Here is a 21,782-nt window from a genome sequence, read left to right on the forward strand (position 1 = left end):
AACTTGGTGAATTACAATGATGAATCATGTTAACTTACAAAAAAGATCCCTGTGATGAATGAAGCCCCCTTTCTGCCCCCCACACACTGATGCTCAGAGCAAACCTCTGATCAATCACATCAGAGTCTTCAGGGGTGGGACCTATGCAGGAATATTTTTTAAAACTGTGTTCCATGTGGTTCCATAGTGCAGCCAGGGTTGAGAAACACTGCTCAGCACAATCGCCTGACCCTCCTTACCAGCTGCATTTTCGGTTTTCTATTGTATGCATTCCACGTTTCTAAAATATATACATTCCCAATCCTAAGTCCCAATAAAGGTACTCACATTTATCCACTGGTTAAATATAGCTGCTTCGGAGAGAAATGACAATTCCTTATTCATATCGTGCAAGGGAGGGAAGAAGAGATGGGAGAGAACACAGAGAAAGAACAATGAGAAGTGCAATCACAGTGCATCTCTGGGTCACCTGCACTCAGCCTTCCTGGGGCTGGGCTTGTTTTCCCGGCCTGCCTCCCTGATGCTGACGTGAATGGGTGCTCCAGCTAGCTGCATTTCCATGCTGACAGAATCGCACATTTCTTTTACACTAAGGTTGCTTGATTATTCTCTATAGAAGTCATTCCAGGAACTTCGAATGAAGCAACAACTCAAGGTTCTTCCAAATCAGAATTTAGGCTGTAAGAACACGGCTACCTAGACACTAAGGGGCGGGGGTCACAGAGCTCAGCAAATAGCTCGCTTTCAGAGCCATTGTTGAGTAGTGGCTCAGAACAATGGAAGCAAACCACATGGGTTTTCACGTTGGTTCTGCCATTTCCTAGTTCCCTAGGCCAGTTACCTAAAGGACCTCACTTTTCTCATCTGTAAAATGGGCATAATAAAAGCTCCAACTCACAGTTTGATATGAGAAATAGGAGTTGTTTTTAAAGTGATTAGAGGCTGGCATGCAGTAATTTCAGTAAGTTTTAGCCCCTATTATCTTTAACCATATGGCTCTCTCTATATATAGAGCCACCCCAATTGGTACTGGGGTGGGGTGAAGGGAAGCTATAAGATATGAAAGGGGATGTAATATATTGAAGGGAAAAGATGGCCCTGCTCCTCTACGACTTACAGTTGTTTGGGCGAAGTTCAGCCTTGAAAAGATAACCAACATTGCTGGCAGAGCAGTGACATTTGAAGGCTTCATAGTTTTTTTTAAAAATGTCTCTAAACACAGAGTTATTAAAAAAGACTGGGTTCACTTCTTGGATCTGCCATTTACCAGCTATGTGATCTTGGGAAGTCACTTAACCTCTGAGAACTCAAGTGCTTTATCTGAAAATGAATATGATGAAGTCTCGCTCCAGGGATTATGAAAATTAAGTGCATTAATATATGTGAAAATATTTTTTAAACTACTGAATACCACAAAAATGGCAGTATCATGATCCTATGCACATTTACATGAAGACAATAAGTCTTCAGTGCTGACTCAATTCCATCTAGTAGTTGAGGTTATTAAGCAAGTCAATAAGCACATGTTAAAAAGTACGTTAGTAAGAAAGTGAATAAACATAAGAGCAGAGATGCCTGAGTAATCCCTTAGAGGGGACATTTTAAGGGAGAGGAGAGCTGAGGTGCACCTGATCTGCTGGTGGGAAGGCCAGAGTTGGGGAGGAGAGAGAGGAATGTGGCAGGCCTGGAGCTGGTGATGCGGTGGCTAAACTGGAGGGGAAAGCTGTTTAGAAGAAAAACAAGTGGGCCGGGCCTGGTGGCTCAGGCCTATCATCCCAGCACTTTCAGAGACTGAGGTATGTGAATCACTTGGAGTTTGAGGTACGTGAATCACATGGCGAGACCCTGTCTCTATAAAAAATACAAAAATTAACTGAGTGTGGTGACACATTCTTGTAGTCCCAGCTACTTGGGAGGCTGAGACAGGAGGATCACCTGAACCTGGGGAGGTCAAGGCTGCAGTGAGCCATGATCATGCCACTGTACTCCAGCCTGGGCAACAGAGTGAGATCTTGTCTCAAGGAAAAAATCCAAAAACAAGAGTGAAGCCTGTGTGGAGATGCCTGGAGAGCCAAGGTGAGGACTTAATTTTGCTTTTTGTGGGAGGAGAGGGACGTCATGATAGCAGGATTTTAGAATTTTAGGAAACGGGGTCTGTGGCTAGTGCAGAGAAAATGTTGTGATTTACATGCCATGGTCTGGGTGCCAGGAGACAGCTCCTTGGCCTGACTAGGTGAGTAGAAGGCACAGTCGACAGTGAGAGGCGAAGGGTGGAAAGGGCCTCCCAAAGGCCAGGTTCTTAGGGCGAGACTCTTAGTGCAGGCTGCGGGTCCTGGGAATTGTTAGGCTCGTGATTTCAGCAGAGAGGAGGGGCAGGAACTCAACTGCAGCGAGCTGAATGAAAAGTAAGTGATGAGGAAATTTGTCAATTGACTTTATTTCTCATTTTGACAAATATTTATAAGCAATGGGACTGATGTAGGAAGCAAGACAAAGATCACCTCTCAAGAGTTCATGGTTGTAGAGGGACAAATATTCCAAGTTCCCACTCATATGCAAGAGCTAAAAATGTGGATCTCATGAAGACAGAGAGTGGATTGGTGGCTACCAGAGACCAGGAAAGGAAGGGGGATGGAGGGGATGAAAGGAAAATAAAGAATATAAACGTATTTATTACTGCTGAACTACATACATAGAAATGGTAAAGATGGTAAATTATATAGGTATATTTTACCTCAATAAGTTAAAAAAAAAGTTTATGGTCAAAATAGAAAAATGTATGAGCAACGCTGATTTAGTGTGGCCCGTGCTGTACAGATAGAATGTTCTACACTGGTGGTTAAGTATTTGTGCTCTGCACTTGACAGCTATCAGAGCTATCAGCTGGATTCCTCACTCTGGAGCTGAAGGGTGTTGGGCAAGTTTTGCTAAGCCTCTCAGTTTATCTGCCTGTAAAATGGGCATAATAGTAGCAGAAGTTTGTTGTGAGATTTAAATGGGCTGCTACTGCATGGTAAGGACTGAGCAAGATGCCTGGCATACAGAAGTGTGTACACACACATACACACACGCGTGCACACACACAGACACATGCACACACACACACACACACACACACACACAGGGCAGGGGTAAGTAAAGGGTAGCCCAGACAGGAGAGCGCAGTGAACCCAGCAGAGGCCAGTTAGTTGCTCCTTTGGGAAGTCTGAGAATGGAAAGAGGTGGAGTATCAAGAAAGAGAAGTAAGGACTGCTTGGTACACAGAAGCTGCCAAATAAAAGCCAGCTGCCTTCAGCCTGTAGAAAACATGTGACCCACATAGCATGTATGTCATCTGTGAGAAACAGCTTGCTTCATGTAAAATCTCCTGCAGCAAAAGATATGTCAATAGATCACCTTAAAGGCATCTTAGCTACGAGGTTTTTTAAGGGTTTTGTCTTTATTGAGTTCATCATAGATGACTTACCACTGCTGCGTTTCCATAGCACAGAAAACCATCTCCTTCATAGCCCACTTGACAAATACAGCTCCAGACACCAGAAGAAGTAGACTGACAGTTTGCCTGAGAAAACCGAGATGAAAGAAATGGTTACTCCAACAAAAACGTTAGACCTGAGTTACATCTATGAGACAACAGGCTCCATTCTAAGGTGAGAACTGCAAATTTGGGGCTGAAAGATGGTAGAAGTAACCCATAGACCCTTTAGTGTTGCAGTGAATGTCTCCTGTCTGCGTGTTTGATGCAGCTATTAATCACAATTATTTATTCTCATCCCTGCCAGATTTAGCAAATAAAGAAAAACACAGGATGCACAGTTAAATGAGAGTTTCAGATAAATAAGTTTGAGTATACGTTTGTCCCATGCAATATTTGGGGCATACTTGTGCTGAAAGATTTTTCAACACATACTCGTGCATCTGAAATTCACATTCAACTGGGTATCCTGCATTTTATCTGGCAACCCTATGTTGGTTCTTCCAAGCTTTGCAATGGAATGAAACTTGGAATAGCTACTCACATCTGGAATGTCAGGGCTTGGTTGGGCCTAAATCAAAGAGGAGTGTGAGAGCTCCTTCAGCTTTGCAAAATGCTCTTGAGATTCTTGAGTAACAGACACCTTGGGGGCAACTCCCTCCTCATTTTTCTTCTATCAGAATTAGTCCCCCACGCCCCACCCTGCACATGTACTGGGGTGGGCCCTGGCAGCTCTGTTCATAACAACCCCACTTCTAGACACCTGCACCCAGTTGGGCCAGTTAGATCCTTTCCTCTATGATTTTGAACTGGGACATGTGGTGCTAATAAATTAGCGGGCATCACTGATGGTGGGGGAACCCATTTACCTTAAGATGTACACAGAAGCACTACAAGTTCGGGGAATGAGACAGAGGCAGAGAGAAAGAAAATGCACAGAGGGAAGTCAAATGAGAGGTCACATCATCTCAGAGGGTTGGGGAAAGAAACTGCTTAGATTCTGGTGATCCTGCTGTCTTCACATCCTGGTTCTGGGCTCTTGGGAAGTCTAGCCATACTTTCTGCCTCTGGATTCCCAGCAAATTTATTTTCTGCATGGACTCTGTTACTTGGAACTCCAAACACTGTGATTAAGGCATCAGACTTCATTGGTTCCTATGTTTGGTGCTTAGCGTTCTTTTGAAAGCATAACCACCTCCAGCCCTAATATCTTTGCCTGATCTTTCAAAGTTGAGAAACAAGGCACCATGTACCCTTGAATGGGCATTTTCACCGATAACTTGTAAAACTCTGTTTCAACATTCAAAATGGAAGTCTGGTTACCTCTTAAACTATCCTTTAAACTGTTGGTTTAGAGGTGCCAGGTTTAGCAAATAAAAATATTGAATGACTCGTTAAATTTCAATTTTAGGTGAAAAATGAATAATTGTAGTATAAGTTTATCCCATGCCATATTTGGGACTTACTTGTGCTTAAAGATTGTTTGTTACTTACTACAAAATTAAATTTAACCAGAACTTCTGTATTTTACCTGGAAGTCATATGTTGGTTCCTCCAAGCTTTGGAATGAAGAAGTTGCAATAACTACTCACATTCTGCTTAAATATTCCCTTTTGGGGGTAGGAGATTTTGTGCATCACTAGGCCAGACAGGAAATAATCTTTCTTTCTCAAGCATTGTTTTTTTTTTTTTTTTTTTTTTTTAAGTAATGAAAACCAAGGTTAAATAACTCACCAATGGATGACATTTCCTGGTTTGTTCTAAGCATGAAGTTATTGGTTCACAGTCAATCCCATTTCCTTGAAATCCTTTCTTGCACTCACACTCATTCTATAATTTTAAGAACAGAGTCAAGGGGATTATTGAAAGCAAGTACCTTCCATGTCTTGCCCTCACACAGCACTGAGAAACGTACTATGGAAACTGAAGCTGTTTGGCTGTCCCAGAGAACAGCATTAATGTCTGTTGCTTGATACACTTCAGATTCTAGAGTTATTAGTCTCCATATTCTATATTTTCCAATATGATAGTTTCTTGGTACTCTCTTCCTGAATTTATTTATACATTTATTTACTCTTTTTGAGATGGAGTCTTGCTCTGTCACCCAGGCTGGAGTGCAGTGGCATGATCTTGGCTCACTGCAATTTCTGCCTCCTGGGTTCAAGCGATTCTCCCGCCTCAGCCTCCTGAGTAGCTGGGATTACAGGCACCCACCACCATGCCTGGCTAATTTTTGTATTTTTAGTACAGACGGGGTTTCACCATGTTGGTCAGGCTGGTCTCGAACTCCTGACCTCGTGATATGCCCGCCTCGGCCTCCCAAAGTGCTGGGATTATAGGCGTGAGCCACCATGCCCAGCCTCTTCCTGAATTCCTTACTCCAGAGGGTCCTATGGAGATAGCCTCAGAGAGAACTTGGGCCCTAAAAAGCATCACATTGAATGGCCCTTCTACCTAATAAGAAAGATTAAGCAACCTGTGGGGTATCCACTTGGTGGAGATGCACGCATGAGGCCATTGCTAGCCTGTAAGGCACTTTGTTCAATTTAGAAACATTTGGCTCCAGCACGGTTTGTCTTTTTAAAGCAGCGTTCCTGGTAATTAAGGTTTGTGCCTATTTGGAAAGTCTAAAAGTTTCCAAGCCAACTAATCCCAGCTGAGGGCAATCCTAGACATGAGGGCAGTCTTGATCCTCCCCGGCCTGATTTCTGTAATTGTGCACAAGGGCTGATGGGAGCGTCAGGAAACGAGGATGGATGTGGACACACTCAATCTGAGTCAATGAAAGAGAATGAATCCTGGGTTTTTGATCCATTCTGTTTCTTATAGAACACCACAAAGAGACCCCCCTCTTTTCCCATCTTCCCATCAGGATGTTTTTCAGGTTTGTTTGCAGAAAGGAGGACAGAGCAGAGAGGAGACAGATACTGTAATAGGTTGAACTGTGTCCCCTTATTCCCAAATTCACTTGTTGAAGTCCTGACCTCCAGTACCTCCGAATGCAACCTTATTTGGAAATAGGGTTGTTATGATATAATTAAGATGGGGTCATACTGGAGTAGGGTGGGCCCTGAATCCAGTAAGACGAGTATCCTTTTATTAATAAAAAGGGGGCTTTGGGAGGCTGAAGCGAACAGATCAGACATTGAGACCATCCCGCCAATGTAGAGAAACCCCGTCTCTACTAAAAATACAAAAATTAGCTGGGTGTGGTGGCACACACCTGTGGTCCCAGCTACTTGGGAGGCTGAGGCAGGAGAATCACTTGAACCCGGGAGGCGGAGGTTGTAGTGGGCCGAGATGGCACCACTGCACTCCAGCCTGGCAACAGAGCGAGACTCTGTCTCCCAAAAAAAAAAAAAAAAAAAAAAGTGGGGGTGAATTTGGAGACAGATACACCCACAGGGAGAACAGCATCTGAACACGAAGGCAGAGATCAGGGTGATGTGTCCACAAGCCAAGCAACACCAAGGATTTTCAGCAAAGCACCCGAAATTAGGAGAGAGGCATGGAAAAGCTTCTCCTTCACAGCTCTCAGATGGAACGAACCCTGATGACACCTTGATCTCAGACCTCCAGCCTCTACAACTGTGAAACAACACATTTTTGTTGTTCTATACCACCCAGTTTGTGGCACTTTGTATGGCAGCCCCAGAAAGCTAATACAGACACCAAGGCATTTTTTTCCTTTTCTCAAGTGCAATCTGCCAACTCAAGTGCGTCAAAAATGAATGCAATCATTTACTGAATGCTTGGCAAGACATAAGACTGCAGTGAGCTTTTTCATAATTAAGACTCCTGGAGCCACATTTTAAAGCTAATTTTCTCCAGACCCATGAGCAGGCTCTGCTGTCAGAGAAACCAGAAAGATAAATAGGAAAGCAGCCCTCACATGCTGTGGAACAACCAGACCATGGGACTTACCCTATGTGGCTTTTACAACATTTATCACTTTAGCGTTATACATAGGTTTGTCTGTCGCCTCGCACAAGATCGCATTTCTTCAAGTCTGCCTGAGGGCCCTGGCCACGGTAATCTCTTATATCTTCACCACTGAGCTTAGTGGCTGAGTGGGTGTAGGCACTTGAGAAGTGCTGGATGAATGAGCAAATGAACAGATACGGGAACATCTGTTTTATTTTGTCTGGCCAGCATCTGTTCTCTCACTTTCTGGAAACTACACGCCATTTGGCTCTGGGGACACCATCACTTCCCCTCTCCTAGTCCACATGATAAAATGTGGCTGATTCCTCCACCCCAGGGTGGGGTGCAGGGCCTTGGCCTGTGCTTATCACTGCATCTTCCACCCTGGGCCTCCCCTGGCCTGATTTCTGTAATTGTGCGCAAGGGCTGATGGGAGTGGTAGGAAACGAGGATGGGTGTGGACGCACTCAATCTGAGTCAATGAAAGAATGAATCCTGGGTTTTTGGAGGAAGTTACCAGAAAACGTACTCCATTCTGCTTAACTAAGTGTTGCGATGGTATAAATTGGAAGTGGCTGGAGGTCATCCCTCACCCCAGGAACCTGGGAAGAAGCCGAGCCAAGAAACAGACCCTTTATGCTGCCTTCTGAGCCCTGAATCATGTACCGGCAGCTAGATCCGTATATGGACTTTAGAGTCACGTGGGCCAAAACATTCCCTTTTCGTTTTAAACCAGTTTTTTTTCTTAAGAATTGAAGTAAATATATGTATGAGAAAATGTATCATTTTAACCATTTAAAAATGTATAAAGTGGCATTAAATACATTCACATTCGTGTACAACCATCATCACCATCCTTCTCCAAACTTGTTTTCATCTTCCCAGACTGAAACTCCAGACCTGTTACACAATAACTCCTCGTTCCTCTCCCCACTCTAGCTCCCGGCAGCCACCATTCTCCTTTCTGTCTCTATGAACCTGACTACTCTAGGAACCTCAGAGCAGTGGAATCACACAGTATTTGTCCTTCTGTCTCTGGCTTATTTCACTTAGCAACACATCTTCAAGGTTCACCCATGTTGCAGCATGTGTCAGCATTTTCTTCCTTTTTAAGGCTGATTGCTATTCCATTGTATACATATACCACGTTTTGATTATCCATTAATCTGCCAATGGCCATTGGGTTGTGTTCATCTTTTGACTACTATGAATAATGCTGCTATGAATACGGGTGCTTAAATATCTGCTTGAGTCCCACTTTTGATTCTTTTGGGTGTATACCCAGAAGTGGAACTGCTGGAGCATATGGTTATTCCATTTTTAATTTTTGGGGGGGAATTGCTGTGCTGTTTTCCATAGCAGCTGTACCATTTTACATTTCTACAAGTAATTGAGTTTTCTGTTATAACTGACAGATTTCTCCCCGACACAGATTTTCTATCCCTGTCCCATTGCCAACTGTCACTCCCTGAGAAGCACCTTCTGTGGTCTATTGAAATAGTTTACCCCAGCTGTAAATAGACATAAGTCAACGTTGAGGGTTTGCCTGCGTGTGGTGTGCTTCTATCTCCCACCAGTTTTCAAGAGTGGGAGGTGGGCTAGGGTGAGATTATGCCATGCTGTTAGCTAAGCAGTTCCACTTGTTAACCCTTGCTCCTAATCATGTTGCCCCCCCCGCCCCCACACTTTTTTTTGATACAGAGTTTTGCTCTTGTTGCCCAGGCTGGAGTGCAATGGCACAATCTTGGTTCACCACAACCTCCACCTCCCAGGTTCAAGCGATTCTCCTGCCTCAGCCTCCCGAGTAGCTGGGATTACAGGCATGCACCACAACGCCCGACTAATTTTTAGTAGACACGGGGTTTCTCTATGTTGGTCAGGCTGGTCTCGAACTCTCGATCTCAGGTGATCCTCCTGCCTTGGCCTCCCAAAGTGCTGGGATTACAGGTGTAAGCCATAGTGCCCAGCCCATGTTGACCATCTTTTAACCCCCTGTGGGGGTCTCTTTGGAAGGAGCTCTGTACAGATCACTAACTTTGGTAGTTATGAGCTCCCAGAGGAGCTCCAACACTTCTGACTGTCTCTGCACAAGTGTCCAGCCCTGCACTGGCCCACAGGACCTATGTTCCGTCACTCATTCCTAGCAGAATGGAGAAGTGAGTGCGAATGATGCCTAAAGCCACACAGGGAGGCCCTAAAAACTTCTTGGATATTTTTAAATAGGGCAGATCGGCCAGGTATGGTGGCTTACGCCTGTAATCCCAGCACTTTGGGAGGCCGAGGCAGGTGGATCACCTGCGATCGGGAGTATGAGACCAGCCTGACCAACATGGAGAAACCCTGTCTCTACTAAAAATACAAAAGCAAAATTAGCTGGGCATGGTGGCGGGTGCCTGTAGTCCCAGCTACTCGGGAGGCTGAGGCAGGAGAATGGCGTGAACCCGAGAGGCAGAGCTTGCAGTGAGCCGAGATCGCTCCACTGCACTCCAGCCTGGGCAACAGAGCAAGACTCCGTCTCAAAAAAAAAAAAAAAAAAAAATAGGGCAGATCTCCATTTGTCTGGATAAATTCCTCCATGAAGGAAAGGGAAGGTAGGAGGTGGGCTTTAATATCTCATCAAGTTCCACTCAAGCTCTGGGTTTCTCTGATTATTAACTTGTGCACAGAAATGAGAGGTCTGAGAACCAAAAGGCTCGGGGTCAAGTGGGAGATATCATGGTGAGCAAGGTTAGGCTTTCCTCAAACAGAGCCCTCATCATGGGAAGAAATACATTTCTCAAAGAGCAGAAAATAATTTGCAGGTCTTTAAAAAAGTTCAGCCTAAAACATGAAAGTGAGAAATTGTATCAAGATTCAAAAGATAAGGGGGTTGATTTCAAATCCTGGTTCCCATCTTCCATGTGTTCTGACCTCCTTAGCCTTGTATTATAAACACACCTGTTGGTCCTACCTATGGAAAGAGGTGGAAGCAGGTGGGGATGGATGGGGGAAGGGAGACTTATCAGTCGCCTCTTTTTCCATTGCCACAATCCTAGTGTAGCCCCTCCCCTGGAGCTGATTAATTTTTAAGCAGCAGCCTTCTCTTCCTTGTCCTCCATTAAATGACAGTGAGTGAAAGTGATTAATACGCTGCAGAGCTATAGAAATATAAGGTTGGTCCAGAGTGGTGACTAAGAGGGCAGCCCTGGAGTCAGACTGGGTGCAAATCTTGCACTGTTATTTATTTTCTATGTGATTTATGCAAATAGCTTCTCATTGCCTCAATTTCCTTTTCTATAAGATGGGATAATAATACATCATAGGTTTGTTGTGGCAATGAACCCATGTTCACTGCCACGAATGATTGAAAAAAGCTGCAGTAAGTTCTAGCCAAAGTACTTCTGTGTCCTGAGGGGAAAGAAAAGTCACTGCAGGATTCCTGCTTCCTCTTTGCTCCCATGACATCCAACCTACCTGCCCGGGACCCACGTACAAACAGGTTGCGTTGTCGTGGCAGCCGCCTGCACTGGGCAGCAGGCAGTTGTTGATCTCCAAGCAGTCTCTCCCATTCCCCGTCCAGCCCTGCTGACACACGCAGGTGTGGGTGCCCATGCCAGTTTTGATGCATTCTGCCTGCAGGAGGAAAAGAAAAAGCAAAGCCTCTGAATCCTCAGTCCAGCCACATGATTCTGAAAGTAAGAGAGAATTTCCAGACATATGTTCCAGAAACACATATTTGCATTGAGTGAGGTGGAAATGCTTAATTTACATTGAGATTCATGAAAAGATTAGGTCATTTAAAGAACAAAATTGCTTGGAACTGGCCAGCTCATGGCCACTGACATCATTGCGTTAGTTAGTAAGCCAGGGATTGTTTATATTGTTTTGCAGGTGTAAACCATCATCTTGAGGAAAGTATTGTTATTATCTCTATTTTACAGCTAAGGAAACAGGTGTTGCCCAAGGTCATGCAGCTATAAAAAGGCATGAACCCAGGCCTGTATAATGTGGGAACCCAAACTCCACTATACCAGCTCCTGGGCCTCTCAGGAGGAGCCTCGCCAGGAGGCTGGAGGACAGAATGAGAAGGAGAGAGGGATACAAGATACGGTGCTGAGCTGAGGCTGTGGGGGATGGGGTTGGGATGGGGCTCATTCAAAGGGAATCAAAGGAATCTGTAGGCTGGGGTCAGGTGGTTTCATCTAGAGTTTATCCTCAGAGCCAGAGGAAATTACTGAAGGGGCTTAAACCTGGGAAAAACATGATCTGATTCACTTCAAGCCACTCTGGCTGTGAGTGGATAATGCACTGTGGGTAGATAAGAGGAAGCAAAGAAACCAGTTACTAAACCACAGGTAAGGAATGAAGTGATTAGGGTCAGGTGGCGATAATTGAAGGGAATTAGTGAAAGCAATGGTAGGTTCCGGTTACACCCCTACCAACAACAGAACTTAGTCACTTGACTCCCCCAGATCCCGGTTCCCTTATCAGTAAAATGATCACTTGAGCCCAGGAGTTCAAGGCTGCAGTGAGCTATGATTGCATCATTGTGCTCCAGCCTGGGTAACAGAGTGAGACTCTGTCTCAAAATAAAGTAAAAATGCAAGGTTTAAACACAAATGCTTCATGCATATGAAAAGTGATCAGACACTGACCTGTGGAATGTCTTTCCTCAGGATTTCCTAAAAAACCCAAACAACCAACTGAAGAAAGCCAACGAGAAACCAGGCAGGGCTGGGCACAGTGGCTGACGCCTATAATCCCAGCACTTTGAGAGGCTGAGGCGGGCGGATCACGATGTCAGGAGTTTGAGACCAGCCTGACCAACATGGTGAAACCCCGTCTCTACTAAAAATACAAAAATTAGCCAGGGGTAGTGGCATGTGCCTGTAATCCCAGCTATTCGGGGGCTGAGGCAGGAGAATCACTTGAACCCGGGAGGCGGAGGTTGCAGTGAGCCAAGATTGTGCCACTGCACTCCAGCCTGGGTGACAGAGTGAGACTCCGTCTCAAAAAATAAACCAGGCAGGGTGGAAATGAAGACCAGTACTCACATTGCGACTACAGCCTCCTGGAGTTAGTCCTGTGCAAGGGTCCATCTCAGAACATACAGTTCCATCTCCTTCATATCCTGCTTTGCAAATACAACTGCAAAGGAGAGTGTGCAAAATCAGCCCCAGAATAAGCACCAACGACCCAGAAGAGAGCCAGCCAGCTAGAGATGAGCCAGTTCCTGGCCAAATGGCTCCATCGTTTGCTCCTGTGGAGGAAGCCAGCGCTAAAATGTGGTCGGGGTACTTCTGGGGTCTACAATCAGATACACCTGGGTGGAAATGAAGCCCGCCCAATTCTTAGCAGTTGTGTGACACTGCACGAGTCCCTTAACAACTGAGAGGTCTTATTCATGAGGAAAATGGGCCTAATACCTCCCACATAAGGCTGAAGGTTAAATGAGCGAATGCACACCTAGCGTTTAGCAGAGCACTTGCAGATCATAAATCTCAACACCTGACAGTGTCTCTGCTTTTATTTTACCAGAACCTGCCTTTTTATAACTCTTCCTGCTCAATACTAGTTATTACCTCTGGTTCAGCAAAGAAGAGCTCTACTCTGTCTTCTATGCAACAGCTCTTACAATATTTGAAAATGACAATCAGGTGAGACTTATCCTCTCCCCTTCTCTGGCCCCTCAGAGGTTTATTCCCCCAACACCGTATTTTCAAGTACCTCTTCTGTGAGCTGACTTGGTTTCTTGACCCATTACCTTTCCCAGATGCTCCTCTCAAAAGTTCCGTGATGATACTTTACTATTAAAGTGGCCCATTCATTCATCTGTTCAACCAATATTTGTTGAGTGCCCTATGATAGATGCTGGGGACATTGTACCCCCAGGTCCTACTGCAAATTCAGTCATACGTGCCTTACAAAAATAAAAAAAAAATATTTCATGTATCAAGTTTACTAGAGGAACAAAATACATTATCTAGTGTCCAAATGAAGAAATAGGTTGATCTGTTCCAAAAATGTTTGATTTACCTAAGGCAGTATAGTTCATACAGACCCATGCCGACAGTCCTCTGTGGATGATTTCAAAGGTTTCAGGGTAATTTTGATTACATGTGGTTTTGCCTTATGCACTGATATAGATCCTAACTCCTTAGGAAAAGGCATTTCTATTGTACAACTGTGGAAAAGAGACAGTCTCTTGTCTCATATAGCCTATAGTCTAGTGGGAGAGGCAGACCAAAACAAATAACTATGTAAATAAAAATTAAGAAAAGCAGTGCAAGAAGAGGACCAAAAATTCCAGACATCCTCTGCATTTCCCAGGATATTTTAGGTAGTTACTGCCTTGGAGCTAGGTATTTCCAGAGAGGTAAATTTCCTCTGGCATTTTCCCCCTCAAACCCACTGCAGAATGCTAGACAATATTAAGGAAACAAATGGCAACCTATTGATTAAAGACCCAATTTGCTGCAAGATGCCTTTAACAGGGGAGCAATTATTAACAGCCTTAAAAAGTAAAGGTGTCTTCAAAGGTTGGAAAGTTGGTGGACAAATCTTTATTTCGTTCACATATGTGTGATAATAATTATTGTTTCCATGATGGAACATCTTTGATGTGCTAGCCCCGGTGCTAGGTGATTTTGCATTCAGTTCTGCTAATCTCCACAACTGCCCTGCTTAGTAGTTATCATCATCCTCACTGTACTGTTGAGGAAAGTGAGGTTCAGAGAGGTTAAGTAACTTGCCCACAGTCACACAGCTGGTAAGTTTCAAAGAAGGGAGTGCTGCAACTGAAACCCAGTTCAGACCGAGGTTCTTTTCACAAATGCCACACTGTCAGCTGGAGATAACAGGCCTCAGTTCGAGTTCAGATATAGGTTGGCTCTGTCTACAGGTAACACAGTGACTCAGTGTCATTAAGGGCCATCCTCTCACAGACCTACCTGGCGGTCCCATTGCTGTATTCACAGGTGGCGTGGATGTGACAGAACTGCACGTAGGGCCCACAGGCTGAGGTCTGCTTATCACAGAGTCTCCCGGCAGAGCCGTCTCTGCATGTGCCGGCGAGGCAGGCCCCGTCGCTGTCTATCCTGTTATCGCATGTTCCGTGAACGCACAGGCATTCTGAAAGAGGAGGAGGGACATCCGTCCAGGCCTTGGGGACAAGTCAAGCACTGAGGCAGAGCACCCTGGAGGACAGGGAACACCTCCTCTCACCCCCCACTCACTCTTGTCAAAGCGGGGTCGGGGCTGAGCTGGGGGAAGACTCAGGCTCTTTCTTGGAGTCTCAAGTGTTCTCAGAGTGACTGGGACAGCCCTGGAGAGCTTGCTTGTCCCACCCAGGAGGGGAAGAACTTGGTCTCAGAACTCCTTTAAGGCTGAGCATGGTGGCTCATGCCTGTAATCCCAGTACACCGGGAGGCTGACGTGGGAGGATTGCTTGAGCCCAGGAGTTTGAGACCAGCCTGGGCAACATGGCGAAACCCTGTCTCTACAAAAAACACAAAAATTAGCCGGGCATAATGGTGTGTGCTTGTGGTCCCAGTTACTGGAGAGGCTGAGAGGTGGGAGGATCACCTGAGCCGGGGAGGTTGAAGCTGTAGTGAGCTATGACTGCACCTCTGTACTCCAGCCTGGTCAACAGAGTGAAACGCTGTCTCAAAAACAAAACAAATAAAAAAAAAAAGAAAAAAGAACTCCTTTTTATCTATATAATGTGTGGGGTGTGGGGAAGAGGATGTGACATTTTGAAAGAGGCCAAGGAACTCCATTTTCAACTACTTCCTGGTTGGAGAGTTTAGCCTGGAAATTTCTCACCTTTCATGAAGATATTCTGGAATAAACAGAATTGATCTCCCATGCTGGCAGTGCTCCTGATGAGTAGCTAATGTGTTTGTTTTTCACTCTATCACAGCAAACCAATGATAACTAATAGGCGATATTTGGGCACTGACTTCATTCAAGGCACGGGGTCAGCCTTCCACATGCACCATCTCATTAATAGTCACCAGGCCCAGAAGGTAAGTACTTTTATAACCCCCATTTTTCAGATGAGGAAGCTGAGGCCCAGAGAGAGGAAGCAAGTTGCCCAACTTGCTGCTGAATTCCCAGGCAGAAACTTAAACCAGGATTCAAAGTCCATTTCTGTTCGTGACTGGTAAACACCATAGATCATTCTATGAACTGGCATTTCCATATCACTGTTACCATTTTAAACCTTAGCTGCTGAATTTTCTTTCAATTGTAGGTATTTAAAAATTGTAACACAGGCCGCCTCATCAGACTCAGGTTCCTATGCAGGTGAAAGTGGAAAGAAGGACATGGAGATTTTCAAAGGCACCTGGCAAGGATTGACGGGGCTTGGAAAATGATCAGAAATAAAGGAATCTGGAGTTTCGCCCCAGAAGGGACCCATGGGAGAGGAATTTGTGTGGGTGCTTGGAGCCATCATCCAGGAAAGAGAACACCACAAGTGAGTGGGGCTGGAAAACTACAGCCAGACTTAAAGCAAAAAAGAATTGTTATACAATTTTAGGGAAGTCAGCATTTAATTTGCAAGGAACAAGACCCCTGTATGAGACTGTGCACAGCCGTAGCCCTGGAATGAGAGGTGTGACAGCTGGAAGCCCACCGCCCCATCCCAGCCTTGGTGTCCTGCCCGGCTGGCCTCAGACAAATGCCAACATTGTCAGGCCTTGGGATAAACCCGGATTTTTTTCTTCCTCTAATATGGAAATCTAATTTGGCAAAAAGAATATTGGAAATGGTTCAGCAGCCTCAACCCTGATGTGCTCTGATTTCCTATCCATCCTGAGACTTATTTGTGAAGATCAAATAAGGTAGGAGAGCGGAAGGGTTGTGTGTTTCATAGGAAATGTGTGGAGTTAGTAGCGACAGTAAGAGGAGCGGCTTTGCTTATTGATGACTTGCTCAGTGTCAGCTCTGTGCCAAAAGCCCAAAATTATGGTCTAATTTAATCCTGTCAGCAACCTATAATGTAGGTACCACTATTATCTTCATTTTATAGGTGAAGAAATAGCCATTTTCTGAGATCAGACGGTTGGTAGGCTGGAGTGTGGGGACTTCAGGTTGGTCTGACTCCACAACGAGCTGTTAGCTTAGAAATATATGTCAAAAATATACATATGTTTATTTAAATATACACGGGATGTCATTTTAAAGAACAGAATGCATTTTCTGAGGTTGCATAACTTCATTTTTTTCAATGCCTATTGTGGTGGAACTTTCTACATGTTCTACAAGCTTCTTGATATTTATGTCACTGTACTTAGACTAACAGCAACAACAATAGATAAAAATAGTGAGATAATAATATTTGTGGCACATGTTTTGTACTAGGCATGGTTTTAAGGCAAGCGGTTTCCATTTATAAATTGTACTAACTTTAAAAGACGCTATTTTCATCATCCCCATTTTACAGATGAAGAAACTGAGGCCTGGAGAAGTATAGTAACTTGCCCAAGGCCACAGGCCTTGCAAATAAAGGAGCTGATGGAAGAGGTCTGCCTGAAAGGTAGGGAGTGAATCTGATCCTTTTTTTTTTTTGAGACGGAATCTCACTGTCACCCAGGCTGGAGTGCAGTGGCTCAATCTCGGCTCACTGCAACATCTGCCTCCTGAGTTCAACCGCTCTCCTGCCTCAGCCTCCAGAGTAGCTGGGATTACAGGCACCTGCCACCACACCCTGCTAATTTTTGTAATTTTAGTAGAGATGGGGTTTTGCTATGTTGGTCAGGCTGTTCTCAAACTCTTGACCTCAAGTGATCCACCCACCTCAGCCTCCCAAAGTGCTGGGATTACAGGTGTGAGCCACTGTGTCTGGCCTGAATCTGTTTCTTGATATAGAGCCCACTATCACTTCAAGAATGTGGAGAAACCTTTGGAGAGTGGTCTTCAAAGTGTGCTTCCCAGACCAGCAGTGTTGATGCCCCCTGGGAACTTGTTAGAAATGCAAATTCTGAAGACTCACTGGGGCCTACTGAATCAGAAACTCTGCAGGTGGGGCTCAGGGATCAGCCCTCTGACACACGCTCCAGTTTGAGAACCAAAGCTTAATGAATGCTCTGTGATGATGGTGTAACCCAAGCAAAGGGGTCCTGAGACACCAGCCCTGCACCAGTACCCTGCTGCAGTGCGAGAGGGAACCTTGCTTAGGAGTGGAAGGAAGCTCTGGAAGCACCACTTACTTTTCTTACACCGAGGTCCGTATTTATTGGGATCAGAGCAGAACTGACACTGGGAGCCTTGGAAGCCCTCCTCGCAAATGCACGTCCCGTTGCCGCCAAGGCTATCTGCACACTGGAAGCAAAGGCAGGGCCCGTGGGCCATTAGCACACATAGTTCTCAGGTGTTTTCATTTCATGGCCTGACTTCTTTGAATTCAGATTAAATCTCACTTAACGTGACCCTCTGGGACTCCTCGTGGAAAGTGGAGTCACGTGATATCAGGGAGGCTGCTAAAGCAGTGCCGAGCTTGGGAATCCCGAGCGAGGATTTAGAACTTTAAGGAAAATCACTCAAGGGGGCATCACATTGCTGAATTGGGAACCTTTCAATACTGCTTAAGGGATAAGTGATAAGACAGGGGCCTCCAGAATGGTGACTAGCCTATCTTTACAGTCTCACCTGCTCAGCTCTGTGACTCCAGACTGCAGTGTTTCCTCTCTTCAGTGGTAAACATATTTGCCTCCCACCTCTCTAGCCCTGGCAAGGTCATATGTGTGCTGATTGACATCAGCGTTGGGTGTGGGCCCTTTCTAACCCCTGGCCGCAGTCATTAGTACCGGCCTCTCCCTATTCTCCTCGTCCGCATGGTGTCCCCACTCATGGCTGTACTTTCCCCTTGAAAAAGCCATGTTTTAGAGGCGGGGTTATTAAATGCACAGATCTATAATTTCCCTGTATGAACCACAGCTACTTTTGCCTCCAAGCTAGATGAGTTAAGTTTCGGCTGTTGCATTTCACTAGGTTTTGCTCATAGGTTCAAAAAAGCAATCAGGAGGCAGAGCTATTTTTTAACTATCATAAAATCTTAGTTCTGGAAGGAGTCTTGAAGATCAATGCAGGTCAACCCTGATATCTCCCACAGGAGGAACGTGAGGCCCAGAGATCCTTGTGGAGTTACCCAAGGTCCTGCCGCCCGCAATAGAGAAGCAGAGACTAGAGGCAACATTACTGGAATCTCTCTCTCCCATCCCCAATCCCAGACCCAGATTCCTTCTACTGCAGACACCTGCTGTTCTTTAGTAAGGGGTCATTTCTTTTGCTTCCTGGGAAGAGTAGCTGGCATTGTATCATATTTTGGTTTAGAAGTTTTAAAAATTATTGTTCGATTTGACTTATGGAAGGCCAGTCTTCAGTATTCACCTGTCCATTTCCCGAGCATGGATTTGAGAAGCCTCCTGGACACTGGTTGCAGTCGGGTCCATAGAAGCCTTTGCAGCACTTTGGAATCTGAAAAACAAAATGCGTGTTGCCCTTTGAAACCCCAAGCAGAGCACCAGTTCCTCAAAGGGGATGCATTTTAATTTCCATTATTATACTAAGCCACATTCGCCTCTCCTTATGAGGTTGCCCTTTTCTTTGGCAGTTGATGGCATGGCTAGTGCTCAGTCATCTGGTCACCACAACTCTACTGAGCCCCTCCCCTGGGTGCTGGACTGGCTCTAACACTGTGCGAATGGACAGAGGGAGGCTCATGCTTGTGGTGCCAATGTTCTAAGTTGGGGAAGAGTCGATGTATGAATTTTAAAAATATAAAACAAGATCATTTCAGAGAACGGTGAGTACCGGGAAAACAGTATTATCATCCAGTGGTGGCAGGTAGGGCCAGAAGTCAGGTGGGTACTAGGGAGGCCACTGTAGATTGGTGGTGACAGGGCTGGTTAATGGAGACACTGAAGATGAGTTAGCCTCAGGGAAATCTGGAAGAGCATTCAGAGGGAGGGAATGGCAAGTGTGCATGCTCTGAGGTAGGAATGGGGGTGAGAGGCAGGTCAGAACCACGGGCAGAGGGTGGGCCATGTGGGGAAGTGTCAAGAGTGTGATCTGTGTTAAGAGGGTAGGGAACCATGGGAGGCTGTGATGCAGGGAAGGGGAGAGTTTGGCCACCATATGAAGAATCTACCTTTGATTCCTCTGCAGGAAGACAACACCAAGCATGGGCCATCTGTGACCACATGGACCCTAGGACCCAAGAGCATGGCCCTGGAGCTGCCCAGCCCTACTGGCCTAGACTGGGCCTTGGCCACGCACTCCTCACCTTCACAGTGGCATTGCAGTACCGGGCACATCCACTCTTCAGGCTCCCAAACCTGCCACTGTAGACACATCTGTGTGTGAAGAGTGCCTGGAGAAGGCAAGGAGGGAAAGCATGTCAGTCAGCATGTTTAGGTCCTCCAGGCACTGCACACCCTCTGCAGACACTTGCTATTGTACTTCCATTTCACCACTGATGTCAGGAGAGAGTGCTGGACCACACCAACAGACCTGGGTCTACATCAGAGCTTGGACACTCTTTTTTAGGTCTGTTCCCTTGTTGGTGGAATACAGGCCAGAGTTTGCATCATCCATGGCCCACAGGTCTTTATTTCCTCTTCCATGCCACAGCAGATGTCTCTAAGCAGAAAATATTTTCTGTTCATTCTGGATGTGGTCTAGTCTCCCCTTCCGATCTACAGCCATCCCTAAGATCTCCTATAGAGACATTTTGGAGCCCCCAAAGGGTCTATCTACACTTCATTGAAAGGTTTGCCAAACAAAATGGTGATAGTCTGAGTTTTTCTCTTAGGAGTGGGGCAGATTTATATGCATTCTTCCATTCTCTAACCAACGATGCCCACTCATAATTATCTAGAACTGATGTTTACTGAGAACCTTTTATGGGCCAGATGCATTGCACAGATGAATTCATCTTCAATTCTATATTCTATAGAATCTTCAATTCTATGTGAATGTTTTTCATGCCATTTTTTATAGATAAGGAAACTGAGGCCCAGACAGGTTAAATCATTTTTTCCCAGAAACACTGATAGTAAGTATAAGGTCTAGAGAATGGGTCTTATCACGTACAGACTTTAGGATCACAGTCATGTAGCCTCTATGGACCTCAGCTGCCTAATTTATAAAATATCAAGAAAATATTGATGAGACAATAATGCTGATTTCAAGTTTTGTCATAAGAATTTCGTCTCTGGTTCAAATTTTGTTTTAGATAATTGTTGATGTGAAGCTTACCCCTTCATCTTAGGCTCTTGCTCAAGAAGAGAGCAATGAGACTTTCCTAGACTATAAAATCCTAATATATTAGCTATATGAAGGAATTCTGAGGTCACTGAGGAAGGAGCGCTACAGTCCTTTTGTCGGGGATCTCAGGATAATTGACCAGGTGTGGGTCACAGGATTCCCAGGATGGGTAATTTGAGGGCTTCTTTTGGCTGCTACCCATGTGTCTAATTTCCCTTTCTTTTCCCGGGGCTGAGACAATCATAGAATGGTGATTAAACATGCAGAACAAATCATGGTTCTGCCACATCAGCTGTGTGACCTTGTACAAGGTAGTTTATGTTTCCTTGCCTTAGTGCCCCATCATACATTGGTTATGGTGATAACATACCCACCTCATGGGGCTGCTGCATAAAGCATTTAGAACAATGTCTGGCACACAGCAATCACTGTGACACCATCCAACACAATTTCCTCTTCTCCTCCCTCTCACATTCCCTGGTTGACAGCATCCTGAAGGACTCACGGGTAATGGCTTCGTTAAGCAAAATAAATATCTGAACACCTGCACCTATTTAATTTTAACGGTTTGCTTTACTAAATACTTCACAATAGAATCATATTTAAGAGCTCATAACCTTCCCTAGTGATCTATTCTAGTGTTTAATGCCACTTCTGGTTGGTAAGTTCTTTCTTATGATAAATTTATAGGCAAAAATTTCTATCATAATTTTGCCTTACAACACTTCGCTTTTTACCACCAATAGAGTGCTTGGCATATGAATGATAGATCGTTGCACAACTGTCTGTTTTCCTTTTTAGATGGAGCTTCTCAGATAAAAGCAAAATAAAATGATTTCTTATTCATCCTCATGCCTCTGGAACCAAGCACTATGTCTGACATATGATCAATTCTCAATAAATGTGTACAGAATTCAATTAAACTTGGAAGCTTTTGATAATCCTAGTATTATTTTCTTGTTATTTCTTGTATGTCTCTGCAGAAGAGTGCTTGGGAAGAACAAATATTAGGACTTGTTTATAGATGGTTCTGCACACTATGCCAGTACCACTCAAAAGTGGACATCTATAATATTACAGTCCCAAAAGGGAAAAAGTAGACTGGAACTGAATGCCTTCTTGATTTAGATAC

At 44.9% G+C, this 21,782-nt stretch overlaps 1 protein-coding gene across 1 annotated transcript in view; it reads right to left on the reverse strand.

Moving 5' to 3' along the window:
• Positions 1 to 21,782, reverse strand: part of STAB2 (stabilin 2) — a 182,248-nt gene that overhangs the window by 85,920 nt on the left and 74,546 nt on the right. The window contains exons 20-28 of the mRNA XM_032171502.1: positions 19,668 to 19,754; positions 18,773 to 18,859; positions 17,593 to 17,704; positions 14,329 to 14,509; positions 12,433 to 12,526; positions 10,853 to 11,011; positions 5,210 to 5,305; positions 3,467 to 3,562; positions 328 to 375 (exon numbers count right to left, since the gene is read on the reverse strand). Of these exons, the coding sequence (XP_032027393.1) occupies positions 328 to 375; positions 3,467 to 3,562; positions 5,210 to 5,305; positions 10,853 to 11,011; positions 12,433 to 12,526; positions 14,329 to 14,509; positions 17,593 to 17,704; positions 18,773 to 18,859; positions 19,668 to 19,754 (960 nt within the window). The remainder of the gene's footprint in view (positions 1 to 327; positions 376 to 3,466; positions 3,563 to 5,209; positions 5,306 to 10,852; positions 11,012 to 12,432; positions 12,527 to 14,328; positions 14,510 to 17,592; positions 17,705 to 18,772; positions 18,860 to 19,667; positions 19,755 to 21,782) is intronic.

This window comes from Hylobates moloch, unplaced genomic scaffold (assembly GCF_009828535.3).
Source record: "Hylobates moloch isolate HMO894 unplaced genomic scaffold, HMol_V3 SCAFFOLD_12, whole genome shotgun sequence".
NCBI lineage: Eukaryota > Metazoa > Chordata > Mammalia > Primates > Hylobatidae > Hylobates > Hylobates moloch.